The following is an 18,165-nucleotide window of genomic DNA, read 5'->3' as shown; positions in this document are numbered from 1 at the left end:
TTCTCTGTGTCCAGGCTTCTCAAACTCCCAACACTCACCCTCTCTCCAAGTGACCCCCTATTTAGGTGGGCCAGCAGTGGGCAGCAGCCACAGCAACAGCACATCCCAACAAGGGCAATGCCCAGCAGCAGGGGCCCTGGCACTGCCTAGTGCTATTGTCCTGGAGGCAGACTGTGCCCGCCCCAGGATTCAGGCTGGTGAAGACAGGATTACACAGGGACTGCTCACCATGGGTGCCTGACCCAGAGAAGGAATGAATAGGCTTGTTTGGTTCTTTGTTTTACTCTTTTCCAGGTATTCTTTTTTTTTTTTTTTCCAAAGTTAGAAGCAGAGAGGCAGTCAGACAGACTCCCGCATGCACCCGACCAGGATACACCTGGCATGCCCACCAGGGGGCAATGCTCTGCCCATCTGGAGCGTTGCTCTGCTAATTGGAGCCATTCTAGCGCCTGAGGCAGAGGCCATGGAGCCATCCCCAGCACCAGGCCAACTTTGCTCTAATGGAGCCTTGGCTGCAGGAGGGGAAGAGAGACAGAGAGGAAGGAGAGGGGGAGGGGTGGAGAAGCAGATGGGTACTTCTCCTGTGTGCCTTGATGGGGAATCAAACCCGGGACTCTACTACTGAGCCAACCGGCCAGGGCCTCCATGTATTCTTAAGATAATCACATTGCTCTCCCATTTACCCACCACCAGCAGACAGCCCTTTGCCTCCACGCCCTAATCTGTCCACCAAGAAAAGGGCCCATTACTCCACAATCCATAACACTCACCACCAACACTCACAGGCCCTTCCTGCTTGATTCAATACTCTGCTGCCCAGTGTCTAGAGTCATTTTTCCTCATAAACCCTAACAGGAAGTCTTTCTTGCTACACAGTCTTCATCTACACCACTGCTACATCAAATGTAAAGTGAATAAGCACCCAGCACAATGGCTGGTATACAACAAACAGCATGCCCTACACAACACATTTGGAAAGAAGGAAAGAAATGAAAGCAAGGAAGAATAAGTGGACAGATAGATGAATAAGTGGACAGATAGATGAATAAGTGGATTCCAAGACAAGGAAGGGGTCCCAGCAGCACCCTCATTCCTTCTCAGAGGTTCAGAGCCTTCAGTCTCCTTTCATTTCTCTTCTTCTCCCTCCTCCTGCGGGGCTCCCAGCCCTTCTCTCCTCTTACATCCTTTGAGCTGAGACCTAGAGGCCAGAAGAAGGCCAACCCAAACCCCCCTTCGTTGTCATCTCAGATCTTGGTTACTTTGGGGGAAGTAAAGATGGGGTAAACGGCCGAGGGCATTGTGGCTAGTGGCCCCAAAACTCAAAGGCAGAGGCAGTCTCCCCACTTCTCTGACTTTGTCACCCAGGCCAAAAGAAAAGGAAAACAGTAATGTAAATGAAGGACAAGGCAATGCCAAAGCCTGGACTCTGGCTTCCTGTGCTCCCAGCAGGCAGCAGGGGTGGCAGAGCCTACCCAGGAGAGTCAGAGCCTCTCCAAGCCAAAGCCTACGCTCTCAGCTGTCCTTGCTCCTCCATCGGGTATGTCCAAATCAAGAGATCTGGGGGAGTCACCTGGTACTCAGAATTGCCTGTGCTCCAGCTGCAACTGGCAGCACCCTCTGTATGATGGGTGACCAGAAGGCCCTGGAGGGTTCCACTGGGAACGCTCCGAGTCATCTGTGGCTCATCCCCTGGCCTGCAGGGATACAGAGTCACAGGCCGCGAAGGGCATGAGTCATGGGCGATGAGGTATAGGGCTGGGAAATGAGACAGAGGGCTTCTGACTATGGGACCGAGAAGAGGCCTTGGGATGGTCTCAGCCAGGCTCCGTTTCTTTATGAGCTTCCAGGGACAAGATAAAGGAGGCTGAGGCAAAGGCAGCCAATTGAAACAGTAACGGCAAAGCCAGACACATAACACAAAAAGATATCACTGAGCACACAAAGGCACTTAATAAATGTTTGCTTGATGAATGAGGATGAGACACTAGACAATGAGGATGGGCACACTGGTGAAGCTGAAGAGGGGTAGTAAGGGCCATCGGGAATAAAATTAGGCTAAAGACCCTGAGACCCAGGCATCCTGGACCCCAGCCTGCCCCCCAGCCAGCCACACCTGTCAGGCCAGGAGAGGGAGACCAGTAGAGGGAGGGGGGAGTGATACAGACAGAAGGGCATTTGTGCAAGTGAACAATAGCTATGCCAGGACTCCCTGCCCTCCTGGCACAGAGCAGGCTGGCAGAGCTGGGAGGGGGGCAGCTGCTGCCTGCAGGCCCCCTCCCCCAAGGAGACATAAACAAACCCAGAAAGGTCCAGGCAGCTCCTCTCAGTCATTTCTCTTATCAGCCACAAGAAACCCTGAGCAATCTCACTCAAGCTCCTGGACGACACTTCAAACCAGAGATAGAAGCTAAGAATGGAACAGCTTCCTTACATCCAAAGTACCAGCCTCCTCCATTCAAATGACTAATCCAGAACATCTGGGAATGGACAGAGACATACATACATATACCCCACTGCAGGTCATGTGCATGCATGGGACTCATACATTCAGATCTGTCCCCTCCCTGACTCCAAGGTCAGGGATCCAGGGAAGCCAGAGGGACTGAGATCAGACCCCTCTTTAAACCCTTTGGTCAGCCCCAGCAGGTTCTTCTCTAGGCTCATTCAACTCCCCTGCTGTCACTCGGTGACTTCCTTAAGCTTTCGCTCCCTTCCCCCATCCTTGCTTCTCCCTTCCCCCTCAGCTCTTTCCCTAACCTCCATGACCCCTAGAATCTTTTCCTATGGCCCCCAAAAGCTTCAGCCTCTTAGGGATCCCCAACTCAACTTTCCCCACAAACTGCCACCCCTCTCAACTCTCTTCTAGGCTCACCCAGCCTTGCAGTGTGCTCCACGCCTAGTCCTGCACACAAAGCCAGCCACCTCTCCATTATTCAGGACAAAGAAATAGTCTCTCTCCTCTCTCCCCACTCTACCTGCCCACGACACTCCAATGCTGGGGTCCTAGAGATTCCAAGAGGCTGGGGGTATGTAGAGGCATACCCCCAGCCTCTACAGCCATCCCTGAATCTGTGGCCCCTGCTGGCTCCTGGGCAGGAAAAGACCCTTTGTTCTGTGAGGCATGAAGGTTAGGGTTTGGGGGAGGAGAAAAAAGCGGAGGTGGGCTAAATAGAGAAGAGACCTCTGGGTTTGGGTCCTGTGGAGGTAGGAAGTAGAGCAGAGAGAGTTGAGGGGGTGGAGGGCTGAAGACAGCCTGAAAGAAAATGGACCGAAAAGGAAAAAGAAGCATGGGGAGGGGGAGCCACAAAGAAAGACTTTATGAGGGTGGGAAGGAAAAAGGGCAGGTTTGACTTAAATTTTTCCTTCTACAAGGAGATCCTGGTGAGTACGGAAAGGAATAGGGGGTCAGGGCTAATCTCTGAGCCATCCCCCCAATAGGTAGCAGAAGAGACCATCTTCCTGAAATTATCTCATTTCCATAGTCCCCCCCTCTACTTCCCACCACAGAATAAAAAGAAAAGAGACAGCTGGTGTGCTTGGGGGAGGGGGAAGAGGGGATCCAGGGTTTGTTGGCTAAGAACCAACTCCCCCGCTTCTGTAACCACAGCTTTCCGGAGGTGGCCCTGAAAGCCCTCCCCTTCCCGACCAGCCCAAACTGACAACTACCCTCCTCTCCTGCCTGGCCTTTTTGCCCTCAAAAACCCACCCCTTCAGCCTCTCAACCCCCACTAGATTCCAATACCCCCTCCCACTATGGCCACCCCAGAATATAAAAAGCCAAGCTTCTAGATTCCGAGTTCCCCACTACCAAAACAAACAAACAAACAAAAACAGGATGAGGACCCAGGCATCCCCCACCCGTTCCTGCCAATAATGAAGAACCCCCAGAATCTATTCTCCCAGAATTCCTCTTGATACCCCCTGTCTCCAGGTCTGACCTTCACTGGCTTACACAGGGCTTTCCTTTTTAGGGTGGAACCAAATTTCCGCGGTTTCAAAAAAAACCTCTCCACCTCCCTTGGCTCTACTCCAGGGTCGCAGCTCAAACCGTTGAAAAATAAACAGACTTTCAGAGCCGGGGCCTGGCCTGGCACAGGGTTGAGAAGAGCCTGCCTGCCACCCACTGTTCCTCCACACTTCAGCCACCTCTCCTGGCCCTCAGTTTGTCTTAGGCCATACTCAAATCTCCAGCTGTTTTCCTGTTAGCAGAATCTTATCTCAACCCCCTAAGGAAAAGTTCCAGGATGGAACCTCTCTCAAGTTAGCCTCAAGACAGGTAGGCAGGCTAGGTGCTAGGAGTGGGTGGGTTTCCACCATCCTTGAGGGCTCCAAAAGGGTAGTTTCCTTGCCTTAAAGATGGTGGTAGTGATCAGCATAGGAAGGGAGCCTGGAACAGGGCACTGGGGCCCAGGGGTGGGAGGGGAGCCAGAGATTAAACCAGTTACGGGCTGAATCCTGGCCTTTCTGAGAATGGCTCCCACGTGGGTGCCCTGAGTGGCTGGGTAGTGCTGTCTGCATGTACCACCTTCCTCCCAGCTCTCACTGCAAGTCAGCTTCATTAATTCCTGGGGTCTGGGTGTGGAAAGACCTTTGGGAGTGGGTCTGGGTACAAAGACAGAGATAAAGGATACTTGGAAAGGAGTGGCCAAGAGGTCATAATGGGGGTGGGGGAAAGGAAATTATACACCCAGACTCTTAAAATGGTATGTGAACAACCCCAGACCAAAAGATAAGTGTGCTGGGGCAGGAGGGACAGACAGGGCACAGTGCCCAGTGGGTCAGCCTAAGGGTTTCAGGTTGTTTCAGGTTGTGAGAACAGGGGAGTTTGGAAGCTAGAGGGGCAGATAGAGGTGGGAGACCCTGTGTTGCAGGAACAGGGGGTGCTCAGGACTCCTAAGCATGGAGAAAAGGATCCCAGCTACACAAAGACCTCTGGTTCCTTTCACCTGAAGGTGCCGGCTGGGGGGGAACTAAGCCTTCCCTGACCCTACTACCTACCCGCCCACCAGAGAGGAGAACTGAATCACAGCTGGAAAGTCCATTTGCGAGGAGCTGACTTTTGTCTTAGAGGGGTGGTGTTGGAGGTGATGGTGGGAGGAAGCGGGAAACCACCCCTTCCCGCCCCCTACACTGGATGGCGAGGACAAAGGGGGAACAACCAAGCCAGCGACTGCACTGACGGGTGTAGGGACGCAGAGAGCAAGCGGGTGGGAGCCGCAGAGTTCTCGCCACCCCCACCCTGATACACACCCTTTCCTCCCGCTCTGTCCCTTACCCGAGCAACTTTCTTTCGCAGGGCCCCAAACACCCGGTCCCGCCGGATCAGAGGCTATCAATACCAGGTCCGCTCTCCCCCCAGACCCCAGCACTGAGGGAAGTGGCGCTGGAGCGCTAATCGTGTCTACTGCCCCCCCCCCTTACTCACAGTCCCCACCCACCCCGCCAGCTGCCTGCCCAGTCCACGCTCCAAGGATTTTGGTCCAAGGAGCTATGGACGGAGGGAGGAAGGGAGGGCGCGCGCTTGCGGGCGGGGGTCTAAGGACACCCTGGGGACACGCGCGCGGAGGAGAGAGGTTGCAAGGCTCACCTTACTCGCCAGCTCTTTGCTCCGGTCGATACGCGCCCGCGTGAGGGATTCGATCCGAGACATAATCCCCCGATGCGGGGGAGCCAGAGGGATACTGTGGGACCCAGGCGTCCAGCTATTGTGGGGGGAGGAGGGGCACGGGCTGCCCCGCACGCGTAGCTCTGGGGACAGGAAGTCGGACTCCCCTCAAGCGGCACCGGCGCCAGTTCCTCAAACCGGAGTCTCCACCCCCGCCCAGGCGCAGGAAGGGGAAGGCGGGGCGGAGCAGGGCGGGTGCCCAGGGGACTAACTGTTTGGTCTGGGCAAGGGCAGTTCGAAAAAGTGAGGGGGGTTCCACGGACAAGTTGAGGGCCCCCTCCAGCGCCTGGGCGGTCCTCTAGCCCCAGAGACACGCCTCTGAGCTCCAGTCTTCCTAAAAGCCACCCCTGCCCAGCCCTGCAGCCCTCTCCCCATCCTCCCAGTTTGTAGGACTTCAAGACTCCGCAGGCAGAAAGATTCCTGCTGCCCCAGCTCTCAAGGAAACCCACAACCAATTCCTTCCCGGCCCTCTGGCCCATCAAAGCAGGCCGGAGATGACAGACTCCTTTTACGATTGGGGGCAGGGGTGGAGAGAGGACGGGAAGTCAAAGAGGAACTGAAGTTTGGGTCTTTAGAAGACATGAAGGAGAGGATTCACTTTCAGAGGACAGATGGGGAGAGGAGAGAATTGTCCCGCAAGCCCCCACCCCTCCAGGGCCTTCCTGACTACACTCTGTCAATTGGCCTCCCCTCCTGTGTCTGCCTCTGCCAAATACTTGTGGGAGGGAGGGGAAGAATTTGCCACCTTTAGTGGAAGCTAAGAAGCTGAGGAAGTCCTTGCTTGTGTCTAACTCGAGTTCTCTCTGTTGAAAGGCCAGAACCAAAAGTCTAGAGACCAGGGTGCAGTTGTTATGGCCAGTCTCTCCACAAGAAGTGTGGTGGGGCATGTTCTTTTTTTTTTTTTTTTTTTCTTCTCTTTCCAAGTGAGAAATGGAGAGGTAGAGAGACAGACACCAGCATGCACCCAGACCAGGTCCACCTAGCAAACCCCATCTGGGGCCAATGCTCTGCGCATCTGGGGCCATGCTCACAACTGAACTATTTTTAGTGCCTGAGGTGGAGGCTCCACAGGAGCCATCCTCAGAGCCCAGGCTGATGAACTCAAACCAAGGAGCCATGGCTGCAGAAGGGGAAGAGAGGGAAGGGGAAAGGGGGAGGGGGAGGAGTAAAGAAGCAGATGATCACTTCTCTTGTGCCCTGACCAGGAATTGAACCCGGGACATCCATACACTGGGCCAATGCTCTAGCACTGAGCCAAGAGTATCTGGACCCTTAGACCCAACTCTTGAGGCAACCTCCACTTTTGGTGAGCTTCCTGCTACTGGGAAAATTCCTCCTCCACACTAGCTATACCCACTTACTTTGCCACTCATTTCTGCCTTCTAGGGTCTCCCATTTCTCTGGAGACCAGAAGCACAGAACGCCCTGAGATAGAGCATCTCATGTTTACAAGAGTCCTGCCCAGTTCTGGTCCCAAAAAGTGTGGGGGAAGGAAGGAGGGAGCCCAACCCAGATCTAGTAGCTCCCCGGCCTGGCTGGCTGGGAAACCGGGCCAGGCTGCAGGTTTCAAGCCCAACTCAGCACTCTTGTAGGTGCCAATTTTAGTTTCTGCCACTATTTCTAGCTCCACTGCCTCACCACTGGCTGAGCTGGTTGGGCTCCTCATCCCCAGCAGCACCACCCCCACACTGCTCTCTGGCTTCCCCTCCTGCCTAGCAACTCCTTCACCTCCTTCACCCATTCCCCTGTTAGCATCCTTATATAGCAAAGACCAGAAAAAAGAAAAGAACCATGCCTGTCTAGGAAGGATGGCATGTAGAAAGCAAAAAGGACTTTCCCAGGGCCATGAGAGAGGCTGATTGCTCCAGAAGTACACTTGCAGGGGAGACCTCCTGCAAGGCCCTAGAAACTCCCCAAACCAGCAGTCCAGAGGCTCCCAACTCAGAACCTCTTACACTTACCTACCCCCACTTCAGTGGGTAGCCAATGCCAAAAATGTACTAAATTTAAAACCAGTCAGAAGCCAGAATCCTGGCTGCATGGGTCTGCCCACTAGGAGCCCAGAGATAAGAGGTGAGCTAGGACCTCAGCTTTTCTCCCAGACCTGGGGGTGGGAAGATTCTGTGAGTTAAGGATGGACTCTTAAGGGCCAAACTCCAATCTGAGTACTCAATAAACCTTAGACCTGAATCCCAAAGGTTTTTTAGGGCTTTCTCAGTCCCCAAACTTAACTTAAAAGCTCTCTATGAGCCAGACCTGCGGTGACGCAATGGAAAAAGCATTGACCTGGAACGCTGAGGTCGCTGGTTTGAAACCCTGGGCTTGCCTGGTCAAGGCACATATGGGAGTTGATGCTTCCTGCTCCTCCCCCCTTCTCTCTTCTCTCTCTTCTCCCTCTCTCTCTCTCTTGCCTCTCTAAAAAAATAAATAAATAAAAACTTTTTAAAAAAAGCTATTTCTCTATGAAAGAAGAAGAGGATCTAACCCTTCAACCCTTGTCTGTTCCCACCCTAGTCTTTTTTTCTTTCTATACTTGATTTATTTTTAGAGAGAGAGAGGAAGGGAGAGAAAAGATTAGAGAAAGGGAAACATTGGCTTGTAGTTCCACTTATTTATGCATTCATTGGTTGATTCTTGTATGTCACCTGACCAGGTAGGTACTGAACTGGCAATCTTGGTATAAGGGACGATGCTCTAACCAACCGAGCCACCCAGCCAGGACTCCCACTCTTGTCTTCAGTTTATTTTCCGTCCCACACTACAACACGCTATGCCTCACTCACACTATGCTCTTCTTCTTAGATGTGTAGTAAGAAACCATTCCACCTTTAAAAATACCAGGGCTTTGCCTGACCAGGCAGTGGCGCAGTGAATAGAGCATCGGACTGGGATGCGACTGGGATGCGGAAGGACCCAGGTTTGAGACCCCGGGGTTGCCAGCTTGAATGCGGACTCATCTGGCTTAAGCAAAAAGCTCACTAGAGCCTGACCTGTGGTGGCGCAGTGGATAAAGCGTCAACCTGGAAACACTGAGGTTGCCAGTTCAAAACCCTGGCTTGCCTGGTCAAGGCACATATGGGAGTTGATGCTTCCTGCTCCTCCCCCTTCTCTCTCTCTCTCTCTCTCTCTATCTCTCTCTCACTATCTCCCCCCTCCTCTCTAAAATAAATAAATAAATAAATAAATAAATAAATAAAAGCTCACTAGCATGGACCCAAGGTCGCTGGCTCGAGCGGGGGGTTACTCAGTCTGCTGAAGGTCCGCAGTCATGGCACATATGAGAAAGCAATCAATGAACAACTACGGTGTTCCAACGAAAAACTGATGATTGATGCTTCTCATCTCTCTCCATTCCTGTCTGTCTGTCCCTATCTATCCCTCTATCTGACTCTCTCTCTGTCCCTGTAAAAAAATTAAAAATAAAAAAAATTTAAAATACCAGGGCTTTTAGTGAGCTAAGCCGGCAGCTTGGCTTAATTTTCATTTTCTGTATCCTCTGGAACAGTGAGCCCTTTTCCTTTGTCATTGGCATCCCCTACCTTTCTTCCAAACCACTTTCATTCCAACCCCTCTACTCCTATCTAGTGATACCTCCCAGATATTCAGAAATTATCTTTTCAGATAGACAAAAATAAAAGGCAACCCTAATTTCTGCCAGAATCTAAAGTAGCCACCACCTTCTTTAGCTCATTTAACTTAATGGTGAGAGTGTCTCCCACACTTCAGAGGTGGAGAGGCCATCCCAGGGAAAAACCTGGTTGTTAGAGGCAGAGTCTTGGCCAATAAGTGAACAAATAGAGCCACAGGGATACCTGGGCCCAAATACTCCAGTGCCCAGGAGGAAGCTTGCTTTTCTTCTTATTACTCTGGACCTTGTGCATTCTGGGAGGGGATGATTAAGACATAATTGACTCCAGTGCACATCCAATAGAAGATGGTGGAAGAAGGGAAGAGAGAAGATAAACTGTTACTGACAGGCAGAGGCAACATTATATAGTTAAAGTTCCAGGTTTGCAATACAACTCCACCTCTTACTAACTAATCTTAGGCAAGTAGCTTAGCCTCTAAGTCAGGGGTCGGGAACCTATGGCTCGCGAGCCAGATGTGGCTCTTTTGATGGCTACATCTGGCTTGCAGACAAATCTTTAATAAAAAAAAATAATAACGTTAAAAATATAAAACATTCTATCCCACTTTTAGGAATATACCCCAAGGACACCATAGAACGGCTCGAAAAGGAGAAATGCACCCGCATGTTCGTGGCAGCATTGTTCACAATAGCGAAGATCTGGAAACAGCCCAAGTGTCCGTCAGAGGACAAGTGGATTAAAAAGCTTTGGTACATATATACTATGGAATACTACTCAGCCATAAGAAATGATGACATCGGATCATTTACAATAACATGGATGGACCTTGACAACATTATACGGAGTGAAATAAGTAAATCAGAAAAAAAACTAAGATGAATCCATACATAGAAGGGACATAAAAATGAGACTCAGAGTCATGAACAAGAAGGTGATGGCAACAGGGGCGAGGGGTTAGGGGAGGGGGGATGGGGTGAAGAAGGAGAGAGGGGTTAGGGGAGGGGAGGGGCACAAAGAAAACCAGATAGAAGGTGACAGAAGACAATTTAACTTTGGGGGAGGGGTATACAGCACAATCAAATGTAAAAATAATCTAGAGATATTTTCTCTCAACATATGTACCCTGATTTATTAATGTCACTGCATTAAATTTAATAAAAAATAAAAATTAAAAATTAAAAAATAAAAAAAATAAAAAAATATAAAACATTCTCATGTATTACAATCCATTCGTTTCCTACCGCTCATGTTCATGGTTGTGGGTGGCTGGAGCCAATCACAGTTGTCCTCCCGGACAACACCAAATTTTAATTGGATAATGCAAAATGTACATGGGTCATTGTATGGCTCTCATGGAATTACATTTTAAAATATGTGGCGTTCATGGCTCTCTCAGCCAAAAGGTTCCTGACCCCTGCTCTAAGTTATCTTGTCTGAAAAAATGGAGATTAAAATATTTGCCTGATGAGGTGTGGCACAGTGGATAGAGCATCAGCCTGGGATGCTGAGGGGTAGGTTCAAGACCCCAAGGTCACTGGCTTGAATGCAGGCTTACCAGCTTGAGCGCGGGGTTGCCAGCTTGAGCCTAAAGGTCACTGGCTTGAGTCCAAGGTCGCTGGCTTGAGCAAGGGGTCACTGGCTCATTTGGAGCCCTCTGGTCAAGGCACATATAAACAATCAATGAACAACTAAGGTGCCGCAATGAAGAACTGATGCTTCTTATCTCTCTCTCTTCCTGTCTGTCTGTCCCTCTCTCACTCTCACTAAAAAAAAAAAAAAAAAATTTATCACACTGGCCAGGTAGCGGTTGGTTAGAGAGAGCATCATCCCAACACCAAGGTTGCAGTTCAATCATCCCTGGTCAGGACACATATAATAATCAATCAATGAATGCATAAATAAGTAAAACAACAAACCAATGTTTTTCTTTCTCTTTCTATTTCTCTCCTTTTCTTTCTCTCTAAAATCAATCAATAAAAATTTTTTTAATAACTTTATCTTTCCCAGAGTGTTATAACGATTAAATAAGATTACCTCTGGAAAGTGTTTATCAGCTCTAAAATGCTAGTCAAATAGGAAGGAGTAAGCCACTTCCTTCTCTCACTGCTTGATTGAGCTTCTCTCCAGCCCCACCCCTAATGATTACCTGCTTACAGCCCCTATCCTGAGCTGGGAGGAAGAGGAAGAGATTTGATGAAGCAAGCACACACATTCCTGAGGGTGGAAGGAAAAAGGACCTGGAGATGACAGAGGGAAACAGGAGGACAGGACCAGAGACCCTGGTGAGGAAAGGTTGAGTGGGATAATGTCCTTGACTTACTCTGGCTCTTTCCTGCTACCTGTCTGGCCCCCAAAGTCTCTCTGCCGTTAGGCCAGGGGTAGGCAAGTGCAGACCAACTGGGACCTGGATGGCCCTGGGAAGTACTGACTCCACTACCACTCCCACTTCAGGAAGAGGGTGGCTCTCCTAGCAGATTCTCCAACCAGAGAGCCCATGGGGAGATGGGACTCAGACCAAAGGACTGTGTTTGCTTTGTTCTTTAAAGAACTCTGTTCCCCCATGGGAGAGGACAGGCCTCCCTACCCCACCTGCCCTCCCCCACCCCCAGGTTTAGGATGGTTTAGGATTCTCCAGCTGCTCCTCCTCTTCTCAGACTACATGGTCTCAAGCCTCAACTCCCCACTGCTTGGACAGTGCTTACGACCTGGTTTTATCTCTGCCTTCCTTGTCCACTCAGAGGAAGGGCAATCTTGGCTAAGAGGCTGGCAGAGAAGAGAGCCCTGGCATTGTGGGTAGGCCAGGAGGAGCCTGGATATCCTCCTGGGTGAGACTCCCATGATTCTTCCAGGTGAATAGGACAATGCCTTCTCTGGGATGTCTCTCGATGCTTGGGAGCCACTCAGCCACCCGGAGATGGAAAATACATGCATAACTGGGGAGGCCACTGGAGGAAAAGGGGGGTGGCTTATTCTGCCAGTAAATAAAGATTAAAGTGGAACTGAATTTGAACAGCAGACAGAGCTCCCAGTTTGACCAAAACCCAGGGGTTGGCAATAAGGAAGAGAACAATGTGCCTTTACCTGCCCAGGGATAGAACTGCACATGGACTTACATGGACGGTGTATATATGCTTCCATAATCATCTACTTTACTGGCTGCCTTTCTGCCTACAGTCTAATTTCAACTCCTGTGGTTGCCATATCCACCCATAAAATTATTATGAGTGTAAAAGCACTTTGCAAATCCTAATAGTCTATGAAGAAATAAGAAGTATTGCTATAATTATTATTATTATGCCCAATGATTATGATTTCTGCTCATCTCTTAGCTATGTGAGGCCTAAAGAAAGGGAAGGCCAGGCTGCTCTACAGCTGCTGAGACTCCTGGCTGTCTCTTCCATTTGTCTACAGCTGGCTAAGCTGCAGGCATGGGGAAAACAGAGGAAAGGTGATTTACTGGAATATAGGAAGAAAGGCTAGGAGAGATAGCATGTGTTCCCTTAAAACGTGAACATTGCCCTGAGTCTCTGTCTACTAGGAGAAGCTGGGGAGGGAGCTGACGGTGGGGTGAGGAGCAAGGGAACTGGAGAGGAAGTGGGTCCCAGGCCTCCTACTTCCCCAGCTGACTCCTACCTTGGCCTTTCCGGTCATGCCCAAGAGGAAGCTGAAGGTCCGGCGCAGGGCAGAGCCTGTCCAGGTCCCTGAGTCCTGTTCCAGTTGGCTACAGCTGCAGAGAGAAGGAAGAGGTGAAGAGATTGCTACCAAAGAGATGGTGGATGAAAGTGCCAGATAAGGAGAAGGAGTGAAGGTATGAGGGAAAGGACTCTGAGAAAGGGTGAGGAAGGGAGAGAAAGAACTTAAACTGCCAGAGAAAGATATCACACCCCTTCTCCTAGGACTTCCTGGATGTGAACACTACAGTTTCTCAGGCCTCCTATTTATCAGGAAAACTCCAGGCTCCTCCCAGATAAATGCAGACCCACCTCCCATCCCACCCCCATACTTAATCCAGGCCCAATCTCCTCTCTATTGCTATTCCCAGTGGAAGGATACGGGGCGGGGGCTCTCTGGGGTAGCAATTTCCCCTCGTTAAAACAAGAGCCCTGTGTACGACCCTCTCTTCTGTTTGGAAAGGGCCTCTGGGCCTAAAGCCAATAAGGACTGAATTTCCTGGGATTTCATCAGCTCCATCCCATGAGCTAATCCCAAACCCAGAGCCAGGAGGATGCGTCAGCTAGAGATTTTCAGGACCACAAATCAGAGCCTGATATCTTAAAGGGCCCATTTCTAGCTCACACACCCACACTGTCTGAGAGGACTGACCCACTCTAATCAGGCTTCAACTGTAGAAGCCAAATAAACAGGTGCTGATTGTGCATGCTTACTGACATTGTTATTGAAATCTCCCAGCCTCCACCCAGATTTCTGAATTATGCCTTCAGACCCTGCCCTCGTTCTTTTGGGCTCTCCTTAGAGCCACTCTCCATTGGTCAATTACCTGAGCCATTTAGCCAAAGCTGATCCGTGTTCCACGGTTACCATCTCTCCCTAAAACCGTTCAACAGCCCATATTCCTGCTCACCTTTCTGGCACTGATGGTAGCAAGCAACTCCCACTCTCTTTTATTTAACTGACACTAGGAGGTCTGTATACTTGTTTTCTTTCCTTAATTTCTTCCCCATCCCATGGGCTACAAGGAAACTTCCAGAACCTTCCCAGGCCAATGAGAAGATGGCCAATTCTATGCAGCTCAGAGAGAAGGATATTTAGAGGTCTTTGATCAAATGTTAAGGGGAGCTATGTTTTAGGAGGCATTGTCCTAACCCCATCTAGGCCTTTGAAGGGCTCCAAGACTTCTCAAACTCACCTTTGGCTGAGGTCAGCGGCAGAGGACTGGGATAAATTTCCTGCCAACACAAAAGGAGACGAGAAGTATCCAGCTGAAACTAGACAAAGGCGTCCATGGCTGCCTCCTCCACCCCCTCCACCTGGATCAGGTTCCCAAGCTGCAGGTGCATGTGACGCCATTTCTGAGGGGGAGCTCTGGGGAGTAGGGAGGGAGGGCGGGGTCTGAGCGGAGCTAAACAACTCGGGAACCAGGGAAACAGCACCAGGGTTAAGTGGAGAAGGCGGCTCAGGACCCAAAGTCTCAATCCTGTTTCTGGTGAATGGGGAGGGCAGAGGATTCACACTGAGCTCCCAGTGCCTCATCTTGAGGAAAAGGTACACTGCAGTTAACTGTCCTCTATCTCCGCTGATAAGGGAAGCTGGAGAGCTTCAGGCTGTCCCATGTTATCCTTCATTGGAACGAGAGTGTCAGGATGCCAGAGTCCTAAATTCAGATCTTTCATCTAAATAAAGGCATTTTGGTGGTTCCAAAATGTTTTCAAAATTGTAGTTAGACTTAACCCAGGGTAGCTGAACCCTAAACAGCTGGCCTTGAGGAGTGGTGGCGACAGACAGGGAAGGGACTACCACTGCTCTGCTCCCCACTTGCACTCACCAGCTGAATCTGAGCCGCCCAAGAAGCAATTGATGCCACTCATGGACACAGACTTGGAAAGCATGCCAGTGGCTGAGTGGTCCAAAGGGCCAAGAGATGGATGACAGGAACCCTGGCCCTAGAATCACATAAGAATCCTCACACAAAGGTTAGGCTTCATTCATCCTCTCCCCTTTCCCTGCTTTTCACTTTCCTACACAGCGTGGCCCTTCTTCAGGGCCTCAGGCCCTTTGCCCCTCTCCATCACCCATATCTGGGATGTTACACTTGAAATAGTTGAGAAGTTCTTCCTGCTAGTTACCAGTCACTACTCTGTACAATTCAAGCCCTGGATTTTTTTTTCTTTTAGATAGAGGAGAGACAGAGAAAAAAGGGGTGGGGGGAGTAGTGGGAAGCATCAACTTGTAGTAGTTGCTTCCCATATGTGCCTTGACTAAGCAAGCCCAGTGTTTTGAACCAGCAACCTCAGCATTCCAGTTCAACACTTTATCCACTGTGCCACCACAGGTCAAGCTGGATTTCTTAATATATATAAAAAACATCTTAGAAAAGATTTATGCTGAATGGTTTCCAGAGATGACAAATTCAACCTATGGATGCCAGACAGGTAATGAAAAACACTGAGGCCATCTGGGTTTAAGGCAATAGGGAATAAAAATATTTGTAAATCACACACCAAACCATTAGAAAATGCTTTTTCTTCCAAGCCAACACAGAGCATTACAAAACTGGCCACATATCAGGCCTTAAGAGAGATTTTAATAATTTCAAATAACCCAGTCCCTTTCCAGTAGATTAGCTAAGTAATCTGTGATATATTTAAACATCAAAATGCTATTCAGTAATAAAAATAAACCAACCACAGCTTATCCAACAATAGAGATAAATCTCACAAACATAATGTTGAGTGAAAGAATCAAGACACAAAAGATTTATATGCTGTATGGTAACTTCATATAAAGTTTAAAACAGGCAAGACTAATTGATATTGTTGAAAGATACATATAAAGGTGGTAAATCAGTAAGAAAAATCCACCTCAAAAGTCAAGAAAGTGGTCATCTCTGCCAGGAGAGAGTGGATTTTAAAGGAATTAGGGACAGGCCTGACCTGTGGTGGCGCAGTGGGATAAAGCGTCGACCTGGAACACTGAGGTCGCCGGTTCGAAACCTTGGGCTTGCCTGGTCAAGGCACATATGGGAGTTGATGCTTCCTGCTCCTCCCTCTTCTCTCTCTCTCTCTCTCTGTCTCTCTCTCTCACTCCTCTCTCTCTAAAAAAATCAATAAATAAAATATTAAAAAAAAAAAAAAAGGAGTTAGGGACATCTGGCTTTTGGTGATAATTTTTTTTTTCTCTAAATTATACCTGTTTTTTGTTTTTTAAATTTTATTTATTTATTTTTTACAGAGACAGAGAGTGAGTCAGAGAGAGAGATAGACAGGGACAGACAGACAGGAACGGAGAGAGATGAGAAGCATTAATCATTAGTTTTTCATTGCGCGTTGCAATGCCTTAGTTGTTCATTGATTGCTTTCTCATACGTGCCTTGACTGTGGGCCTTCAGCAGACTGAGTAACCCCTTGCTGGAGCCAGCGACCTTGGGTTCAAGCTGGTGGGCTCTTGCTCAAACCAGATGAGCCCGCGCTTAAGCTGGCGACCTCAGGGTCTTGAACCTGGGTCCTCTGCATCCCAGTCCAACGCTCTATCCACTGCGCCACCGCCTGGTCAGGCGATAATTTTTTTTTAACCTTGGGTAGTTACATGGATGTTTGCTTCCTAATTATTCATTATATGCCTTTCTGTATGTACCATTTAAAAAAAAATTAAGTTTGAAAATATCTCCATGGTTTAGAAATTTTAAGACACCATTTTAGGCCCTGGCTGGTTGGCTCAGTGGTAGAGCGTCGGCCTGGCGTGCGGGAGTCCCAGGTTTGATTCCTGGCCAGGGCACACAGGAGAAGCGCCCATCTGCTTCTCCACCCCTCCCCCTCTCCTTCCTCTCTGTCTCTCTTCCCCTCCCACAGCCAAGGCTCCATTGGAGCAAAGTTTGGCCGGGCACTGAGGATGGCTCTGTGGCCTCTGTCTCAGGCGCTAGAATGGCTCTGATTGCGGCAGAGCAACACCCCAGATGGGCAGAGCATCGCCCCCTGGTGGGCATGCCGGGTGGATCCCAGTTGGGCGCATGCGGGAGTCTGTCTGACTGCCTCCCCATTTCCAGCTTCAGAAAAATACAAAACAAAAACAAAAAAAAAGACACCATTTTAAATAAACTTACTGGTCAAAGAAATCATAATGCAAATTTAAAGATACTTTATAGGCCTGACCTGTGGTGGCGCAGTGGATAAAGTGTCGACCTGGAAATGCTGAGGTCGCTGGTTCGAAACCCTGGGCTTGCCTGGTCAAGGCACATATGGGAGTTGATGCTTCCTGCTCCTCCCCCCTTCTCTCTCTCTGTCACTCTCTCTCTTCTCTCTCCCTCTCTCTCTCCTTTCTAGAATGAATAAATAAAATTTTGTTAAAAAAGATACTTTATAACAACAATAATGAAAATATATACTATAGAACAAAACATGTGGGCCTGACCAGGCAGTGGTGCAGTGGATAGAGTATCGGCCTGGGACATTGAGGACCCAGAGGTTGTTCAAAACATAGAGGTTGCCAGCTTGAGTTGCAGGCTTATCCAGCTGGAGCACAGGCTTACCAACTTGAGTGTAGGGTTACCAGCTTGAGTGTGGGATCATAGACAGGACCCCATGGTTGCTATCTTGAGCCCAAATGTTGCTGGCTTGAGCAAGGGGTCACTGGCTCAACTGGAGTCCCCCCATCAAGGCACATATAAGAAAGTAATCAATGAACAACTAAGGTGCCGCAATGAAGAATTGGTGTTTCTCATCTCTCTCCCTTCCTCTCTGTTCCCATTTGTCCTTCTCTCTGTCTCTGTCACACACATAAAAAAGTCATTTGTGGCCTTAAAATGCTTATATTGAGAAAACTTTTAGCCATGGCCAGATAGCTCAGTTGGTTAGAGCAGTGGTCCCTAACCTTTTTTGGGCCACAGACCGGTTTAATGTCAGAAAATATTTTCACAGACCAGCCTTTAGGGTGGGGCGGATAAATGTATCACGTGACCGAGATAAGCGTCAAGAGTGAGTCTTAGACGATGTAACAGAGGGAATCTGGTCATTTTAAAAAAATAAAACATTGTTCAGACTTAAATATAAATAAAACAAATAATGGGGACCACTAGGTTAGAGCATTGTCCAATTTGATTACTGGTCAGAGCACATGAGTAAATCAATGTTCCTGTCTCTCTCTCTCAGTCTCTCCCTTCCTCTCTAAAATCTATACAATAAATGTTATTTAATATAAATAAATATTAAGCTGCAAATTAATGAGCTATGCCAACTT

At 49.1% G+C, this 18,165-nt stretch overlaps 1 protein-coding gene across 5 annotated transcripts in view; it reads right to left on the bottom strand.

Annotated features, from left to right (window-relative positions):
- Positions 1–18,165, bottom strand: part of ARHGEF2 (Rho/Rac guanine nucleotide exchange factor 2) — a 59,316-nt gene that overhangs the window by 21,228 nt on the left and 19,923 nt on the right. For 2 of the 5 annotated variants that reach the window (XM_066362226.1, XM_066362221.1), the window contains 3 exons: positions 14,759–14,876; positions 14,123–14,162; positions 12,889–12,982 (listed from right to left, as the gene is read on the bottom strand). In XM_066362226.1, coding sequence (XP_066218323.1) covers positions 12,889–12,982; positions 14,123–14,162; positions 14,759–14,876 — 252 coding nt within the window. Of the gene's footprint in view, positions 1–5,587; positions 5,791–12,888; positions 12,983–13,258; positions 13,335–14,122; positions 14,163–14,758; positions 14,877–18,165 lie in introns of those variants that run through there. The other 3 variants (XM_066362222.1, XM_066362223.1, XM_066362225.1) reach the window with 2 other exon arrangements.

This window comes from Saccopteryx leptura, chromosome 2 (genome assembly GCF_036850995.1).
Source record: "Saccopteryx leptura isolate mSacLep1 chromosome 2, mSacLep1_pri_phased_curated, whole genome shotgun sequence".
NCBI lineage: Eukaryota > Metazoa > Chordata > Mammalia > Chiroptera > Emballonuridae > Saccopteryx > Saccopteryx leptura.
The sequence above is the reverse complement of the archived record's forward strand: the minus strand, read 5'-3'. Positions and strand labels throughout refer to the sequence as shown.